The sequence below is a fragment of the Solanum tuberosum genome, unplaced genomic scaffold (assembly GCF_000226075.1).
Source record: "Solanum tuberosum cultivar DM 1-3 516 R44 unplaced genomic scaffold, SolTub_3.0 scf00099, whole genome shotgun sequence".
NCBI lineage: Eukaryota > Viridiplantae > Streptophyta > Magnoliopsida > Solanales > Solanaceae > Solanum > Solanum tuberosum.
Window position 1 is genome coordinate 1,618,067 of NW_006239023.1, and position 8,716 is coordinate 1,626,782.

General features: G+C 33.7%; 1 protein-coding gene across 1 annotated transcript in view; it reads right to left on the bottom strand.

Moving 5' to 3' along the window:
• Positions 1-3,857: 3,857 nt before the first annotated feature.
• The window catches only part of LOC102591228 (ras-related protein RHN1-like), a 5,295-nt gene continuing 436 nt past the window's right edge, over positions 3,858-8,716 (bottom strand). Inside the window, exons 2-7 of the mRNA XM_006348125.2 lie at positions 8,531-8,608; positions 8,243-8,410; positions 7,573-7,621; positions 6,900-6,973; positions 5,321-5,414; positions 3,858-4,345 (exon numbers count right to left, since the gene is read on the bottom strand). Coding sequence (XP_006348187.2) covers positions 4,245-4,345; positions 5,321-5,414; positions 6,900-6,973; positions 7,573-7,621; positions 8,243-8,410; positions 8,531-8,608 — 564 coding nt within the window. The 3' untranslated portion in view covers positions 3,858-4,244. The remainder of the gene's footprint in view (positions 4,346-5,320; positions 5,415-6,899; positions 6,974-7,572; positions 7,622-8,242; positions 8,411-8,530; positions 8,609-8,716) is intronic.

Below are 8,716 nucleotides of genomic sequence, written 5' to 3' on the forward strand. Positions count from 1 at the left end.
GATACCAATTCATTTCAGTTAAAGGATTGATTCTTTCCTGCAACAAGGCTTTAATTGTATGAGGACATGAAATTCCTTCAAGATCCCATGCCCTACAAGTGCACCTTTTCACTCTTAAATTGATTGTGTCTGCCATCCCCCTCAATAACCTCATATCTATTATCTCCATTACAGTCAACCCTACAAAATAACTTGTTTGCATTAATTCAATCACAAACTCACTCTGTCTTGAATAAACTGTTTCTCTTAATACATCCAAACTTTTGCAACTAAAACTTAACAATAGACACCACTTTTGTCCACTCTAAAAAGAACCACTGTTATTTCATAACTACTTGTATTAAGTTAACATATTTAGCCTCAATTTAGACATAAAAGTAGGAAGCATTTTAGTTTGGTTCAAACATCAATATGAACAATAGTTTTTGGTATAATATTGATATACCATCTGGAAAGGTCAAATTTTTATGTAAAATTAAACCACAAAAGTTCATGGCTATGTATAAAGCATTTCAACAGAGCAGACTCTAGTGTAAATACTTTAATCATCCCCACAACAAATTAAAGAAACTAGCTAAAAAACAAAAACAAAACTTTATAATTATAGAATTAAAAATTAAAAAGGGACCCATTTCGTGATTGTAAAAGAATAGAAAACATGAAAGATACCATATTTTATGACTGACGAAGAATAAAAAAAATACAAAAGGGACCACATTTCATGATTGTAGAAGAATATAATATATGAACGAAAAAGGCTCAAAATTACCCCTGAACTATTGAAAATAGCTCACATATACCCTTGAACTATATTTTGGCTCAAAAATACTCTTCCGTTAAAGTATTGGGTCACTTTTACCCTTACTATTAACAGAGGTGTGTTAAGTGTCACGTGGACGCCACATAGACGCCACATAAGCACCAAACAACTCTCACCTCCACATAGACTCAGAAGATCCTAATACTATTTTTTCCCTCATTTTCTTAGGAGATACAATTTCATCCATTCTCATTTCTCTAATCATCATTTTTGGTGAATCTCCTCACATTTTGTTCACTAGTCAGCACTCAGCAACCTATTAACTTGTCCAACAACTCTGATATTACTTTAGAGTCTCGGAATCATTCATTTGATATTTCATAAAAATCATTTGTTGATACTAGTATAGGACAAGGTAGCCTGGAAACATATGACAGCGGAAAGTTATGAACAAGGCGCACACTGCTCATTTCCCACTTTATAATGTTCAAGAAGTCTCCCAAGTCATAGTATAGCTCAAACCAGCCACCATACATCATGCACCAATCACAATGAAAAGGACAAAGAACCTACTCATTGTAGTGGACTCTGTCCTCAATAAACAATTCCATCAAGCAATATATCTAGTCATAATCAATCACACACAAATGAGAGTGTTATTGCATCATCCATTGAGAGGGAAAAACAATTCAACTAGGAGAGAATATCGCTGTACAAACACAAGGGGTGAAGAAAAAGGAACAGGAAACACCAAAAGCTAATGGATCCATGCCCATATTTCACCAACATTATTATCCATTACCAACCACCACCACCACCTAGGCAACCCCTAAACCCAAAATCCAAATGGGACTCCAGCAGCGAAAAGAATAAAGGGGTGAAATAGTTTCTTAACCTAGAACCACCGCGAAATCAACTTTGAAATCCAATGGCGTCCATGAGAGGAAATCTGTGAAACCCTAGGGAAAATCGTATTAGAGAAAGGGGAAATCATATGATGTATTAGAGAATGAGAATGGGTGAAAGTGTATCTCTTGAGAAAACTGAGAGCAAAATTAGTAATTAGGATGTTTGAGTCTATGTGGAGGTGAGAGTTGTTTGGCGTCCACATGACACTTAACACACCTCTGTTAATAGTAAGGGTAAAAGTAACTCAATACTTTAACAGAAGGGTATTTTTGAGCCAAAATATAGTTCAAGGGTATATGTGAGCTATTTCCAATAGTTCAGGGGTATTTTTAAGTCTTTTCCGATATATGAAAGACACTAACTGTTGAAGAATAAAGAAAATAAAAATTTAACATATTTTTATACACAAATAAAAATAATTTCTAAATTATTCGGGATCACAAATCAAGAGTACTCATGCAAATAATATAAACAGATTATGTCGAATTTGAATCAATACCCAAAAACCTAGGCTATATATGAAGCTTGAAGCAAGAAAAGAAATCATATCCAAAACCTTAGGCTATGAAATTTAAAGCAATAAAAGAAATCATACCCAAAATCCTAGACTATGAAACTCCAAACAATGAAAGAAATTATACAAAAAAAACAACCCTAGACTATAAAGTTTGAATCACACTCAAAATCTTAGGCTATAAAGTTTGAAGAAGAAAAGAAATCATACCAGCTATAAAGTTTGAAGAAGAAAAGAAATCATACCTTTGAGCAAAAATCTTTGCAATGAAGAGGCTCCAAGTTGCAGACATTGCTGGAGAGCAAGAACTCAAATCGCCCATTAGGTTTCTTTGTTTGAAAGACAAATTGGGTGGGTTAATTTTACATATTAGGTTGGGTCAAGTTATTGGAACGGGACAGGTTATATTCGAACTTGCTTTATTTTAAATTAAATAGTTCACTTAATCTCAGTCGTTCACGTGTCATCTGTTAGTCATAGGGTATATTTAGCTCGAAAGTATAACGGGAGGGATATATTTAGCCCAAAAATATAACTAGAGGTATATTTAAACTATTTCATATAGTACAGCGATATATTTGACCCTTTGCCGTTTACAAAAATATGATTAGATTGAGTCAGGAAAATAAGATTTCGACATCACCTTTGGAAACATGTTTATCCAAAAAAAGCTTCTCAATGTTGGAATATTTTTTTACTAAATGTGGACAACATTATCTTAATTATTGCCATTTATAAAATATGTTGCTGAATAGATATATATAGTTGGTGGGGATGACTTAAACCATCTATCTATTTAATCACATACAATTAAATATGTGATTAAAATTAATATTTTTCCCCTTTTGTCGACAAGAAATTCACTGTTGCTTTCTTTCGAATATACATAGGGTAAACTTTGATCTAGTTTAATAGTTCGCAAACTACATTGGAGAAGTAATTTTAGTGCAGCAAAGTCGATCAAAAAGCAGACATGAAATTTCAAACTTGAGACAAAGACACTCCATTTGCTCAACCAATTCGATTATTCTCGTGAATATTTAAAATCTAAGTTATAAATTAATTACTAACATAGCTACATTAACTACTAGGAATCAGAAAATCAAAAATAAAGTTGCCAAATGTGATATGTATGAATTTGCATGACACGACAAAACAAAATATATATATATATATATATACACACTTGTACAATATAATATTTAACTTGCGAATATAATTATATTTATCGACCAACTAAAGGTGTAACTTGCATGTCCATTACCAGAAAAAGTAGGACCAACATTATTTACAACACTATTTCCTGATTGTTTGGTTATGGACCTAGCTGTCCACGCATAAAATGTAAATATCTAAAATTCGTGTACTAATAATATTTGTTTTCTTTAACATCATTATTTCGGTATGACCAAGCATAAAATAATAAGTATCTGATTTTCAAAGCTACTTCCACTTTTATTTTAATATATACAACCTCAAGATATCTTGAGTTATAAATTTATAAAACTCAAAGCAATAATAGTAATAATTGTGCAAGTTTCTTTAGTTTCCTATCTATAGTTTTACACATTTTTTTAAAAAGAAATAATCACTGAGCATAAGATGAGTCTCAGATGGTCCTTTTTCTTCATTTCCCCTCTAGCATTGAAGCAAATTACAAGCTTCACAACATTATAATAAAAACAATCCAAAACAGGTTATTCAAGACTCAAGGAATATCATAACAGAGTTCGGACTCCGGTCCATTCATCAGGTGGAAATGAAGAGGTAATGGTTGATGGAAATTAGAATCATTTACAAAATACGGAAAGAAAGAAACAAGAAGCATGAGGTGAGGACCAAGCCAATGTGCACTAAATCAGGTGCCTCCTGCATCTATTAAGGGAACTTCTAAAGAAATCGTTTTTTTTTTTTTTTTTTACATATTCTACTCCGTATGAACCATGCCACTCCCACTTTCCAGACTTCATGTTCATCGGTATAAGCACAGCATGAAAGAACAAAGTGAACTCTAGACAAGGATTAGGAAAGGTTCAATGAATTTATGAGAGATGATGATTTTCAAGTACAACATGATGCAGTTCGAGATCCTTCTGCTGGTCTGTTTTCAAGAACCATTCCTGCTGGATTTTGAGTGGGTTGAGCTGTAGGCAACCGTTTAGCTGCAAAATGGCAAACTCCAAAGATTAAGGGACTCAAAGCGAATAAAAAAGACATGCAATTCTTCTTGTACAACAAAAGTAAAAGACCTACAAAAAGTTCAAGCCCTAAAATAACAAAAGTTTTCAGAATTTCATCCTGCTAGAGTTTAGGCATTTGTTTCTCCCTATTCAATATTAGCATATTTTTAGTAAGATTGATACAAATATCACAAACTATAATAAACATAGCCCATAGGGTAAAATTACTATGCTAGAATTTAGTAAGATCTGGTAAAATATTTGAGCGAGGTTGAAGGTGGTTTGTTGTGAAAAAGGTTTAATGAGAATTCATTTTCTTAACAAACGAGAGCAAGCAACTCATTAGTCTTTCCAAGCTTTTCCGATTGAAAAGGAAGGGGAAACAGATATGTACACTGCTCTCTTCTCATCACCCCAAACAACATGAAGGGAAGGACACTACTTTCAGACGAGTTGAATCTCATAAAGTTCCAATCTACGCACTAAGGTACTAGAGATGCCTAACTATAGTATGAGTAAACCGAGGCTAAAGCAAATAGGCGTGCTTAAGCTTTAAAGCTAGGTGTAACAAGAACTGAGTGCTTTGGCTCACCTCACTTAGGCAGCACTTTAGTGCAAACACCAAGGCAAGGTTGTTGCACTATCTCCCTTCAACCATTCGAGTGTGGGTTAAACAATAAGCCTAATGTTTTTTAAATTTAATAGTGATCCTATGTTGCTAAATCCGAAAGAAAATAACTTAACATATGATATTCATCGAAGAAAAAGAAACAGATTTAATAGGATGAGCACAAGATGACAACCACCGAAGATAAAATTACATTTGACTTGTACCTTAAGATTCAATAACTTTGATGCATAATAATATTGCCTGCTCTTAATATACCATTAGAAATAAATGAAAAACACACAGAGCAACAAAAGGAAATATTTAAATGAGAAAAGCAATCATCGTACCTATTTCATAGAAAATATCATTGACATTCACAGCAGTTTTGGCAGAGGTTTCCATGAAAAAGAGGCCATTTTCCTCCGCGTACAAACGTGCCTCCTGTAAAGTCACCAAGAACACTATCAGGAAAACTGATGTACCAAAACAATGAAGAGATTGAACTACCTCAGTTACTGGATAAGAGAGAAACCTAATAAGGTAACTAACATACAAATGATTAAGCAGATAGACAAAGATTAGCGAATTCCCTAGTCACTGGCAAATATCCTCCCCCCACTCCTAAAAAGTTATAGTAGCCATCGGGAGCTAAAATTTAGTGATCCAATTATTTATCTTGCTCTTCAACAATTTAGTGTTGACTTTCGTCTCTAAATCCAGCTCATAAGAACACTGAGATCTTCTCTAAGAATTTTCACTATTTATGACTTCCACATTCTCTTCAAATAAAGAGAATATGGAAAGAGAGGAACCTTAGAGTTTTTGAGAATAGGGAGAGTAGTATGCAACAAGTTAAACTGAATTGCACTTCGACTCTGTGTTTTTGGTGTAATCAAATTTACTCTAATGATACCCTCTCTATCATTGATGTTTTAGACTCATTATAGGGATAGGTCGGTAATTTTAGAGTTTCCTTATGTAAATACGGGTTTCAGTACAACCTATGTACTGTTCTGCAGAAATAGAAACAATTACCATTTTCAAAAAAAAAATGAAGAGATTGTTTTTAACGTTCAAGGTTCCATAAGAGCATTGACATAGATCTAAAAATGCTTAACCACGGAAAATTGCATGTTAGGTTAGGCGATGGATTGAGAACTCATTCCTGTTCCACAATTGAAGAGATCTATGTATCACCTAACAGCCTATGAATTCATATGACCTATCTTACAATTGCAACAAACTAAACTAGGAAATAGCATTTTCAAAAAAATGAAGGCAGCAGACTTCTCCTCAACCACAACAACATATCCAGTGTGATCCCATAAATGGAATCTAAAAAGGCAGCAAACTTCCCCTAGAGTACTAATTGCATTGGATTAATTTTACCTAAAGTGATTGCCACAAAAAACCTCTGCCTATGAGAACATAGTAAAGCATAGTCAACTCCAAATTGAGATAAAGAAAAGCTGTACTGGTTAGTGCCCAATACAAAAATAGGCTGATTATGATGAAACCTCTGAATGCGGTAATAGATGTAGAGGATTCATATAGCCAACACCAACTTGTTTAGGATTGAAACATACTTGATTCATATTGATTCCCACCAAATGAGTACCTTAGTTTTATATCATGCTCGGAACTGAAGTTTTAGAGGGTGACTAAATGTTTCGGTCCTCTCAAATCTAGTCCAATACACAATTGGTTTAAGAAAGCTTAAGCAATAACAAGCACCAATTACTACTCTCTTTTTTTCAAACGCCAACCTTGTAGATTGGATATGTTGTTCAGCAGAGACTACTAGCAATATATCAAATTCTGCATCTAAGAACTGTGATATAAAAAGGCTAGACAAGGACCAATAGGAGGAACCTCAATAAAGGATGATGGGCATGAAACATTGGATTACCATAAAGTACAACTTACTTCTGCAGGAACGTTCCTTCGATCTTCTAGATCTGCCTTATTGCCAGCAAGAGCCATGATCATGTTAGAATTACCTGCCATGTTATCAGAAAATTGCTTATTTTCCTGAAAACCCCTTCTAAACAGGGTTGTGGTTATTTCAAAACAAAATCTGGATCATCAAAAGTAAAGTTGACACTAGGCAGAAAACCATATAGGAAAAAATAAACGGCATCAAAATGATTTTTCCAGAGTTTACTAGACATCTTAAAAGGAGCTGTCTGGGTTACTCAAAATAGAAAGAAGATACTCCCTCTGTCCACTATTGTTTGTCAGGTATACTAAAAATAGTTGTCCAAAATTAATTGTCAATTTAAACAATCAAGAAACAATTAGTCACTTTTTTCCAATACTGCCCTTAATAATTACATAACTATTAGTTTCAAAAAGTAGCCATTTTAAAGTTACAAGACTACTTTAATGTGAAAAACGTTGTTTTTTACAGTTTTCAAAAAGTACAAACCATTTTAATAATGATTGATAGTAGGGTTATATTAGTAAATTGCACCTTATATTAAATTTTTCTTAAAGGTTGTGCATGATTTTACCCTGACAAACAATAGTGGACGGAGGGAGTAATAACTTTCACTTTTTTTTAATCTATACAAAGCAAATAGGTTGAAGGGATGATCACCTTGCTTCTGCAATTCTTGCACCCATTTCTTTGCCTTTGCAAATGAATCCTAAATTAGCAGAAAACAAAAGAAAACATCTCAATATAGATGCATAGACATATGCATAAACATGCAGACATCCATATTACAGATTTGTGATCATTCAAATCCGAAACAAGATAAGTAAAGCAAAAGCCAAAGTGAACATAAGCAAGAATTCTCTCTCATTAATCCTAATTCTATAGAGACCAAAACTGTATCCACTGCTTCTCTCATTTCATGAGAAGTCCTTCCACCACTAAGGAACAAAATTTTCTACGATACGAGATATTCGAAAACCATAAACTGCATTTTGTGCACTTTTTTGTTTGACACTTCTGAATTGGACATTAAATACCTTAACCTTCTAAATTTGTGCAAATAGGAAACCTCCTCTTAAGGGGGTTGATTTATGGACAGAGAAAATCATTTGAAGACCAGCATTAGTTTTTTTTTTGCCTGTAATTAGCTCCAAAATCTACCCCTTTTCAACCTTACAAATGCATGAAGTAAAGCAGCCATTACTCCTATTTCTTTTCACTTGCAAAACCAATATATACATCAAGTAAAACAATTTAACAAGGCCAACAACGAAAGCACTTGTATTGACCCATTTGAATTGCAAATTCTCCCAATTTGACAGTCTCTTACCGAGCTAGTGATATCATAGACAATAATAGCAGCTGCAGCTCCTCTATAATACATAGGTGCTAAGCTATGGTACCTCTCCTGCCCAGCAGTATCCCATATCTCAAACTTCACCGTAGCATTATTAACTGCCAGTGTAGACGAAAAGAAAGCCGCCCCAATCGTCGATTCCTGCAATATCAATAATCAACTTCGATTACCGGATTCTAAATCAACACCCATAAACTCAAAAATTACAAAACCCTAAAAAATGTCAAAATTGAAAGGTCAAAGGAAAAGAAAGAAGAATACTTGAAATTCAAGGAATTGACCCTTTATGAATCGTATAACCAAGCTTGATTTACCAGCTCCCATGTCACCTAACAACACCTAGAAAAAAATCAAATAGAAATTTACGGTAAAAGATTTAAAGCTGTAAATTCAAATTCATTTCTCATATGCATGGATCACAAAAAAAAAAAAAAAAAAAAAAAAAAA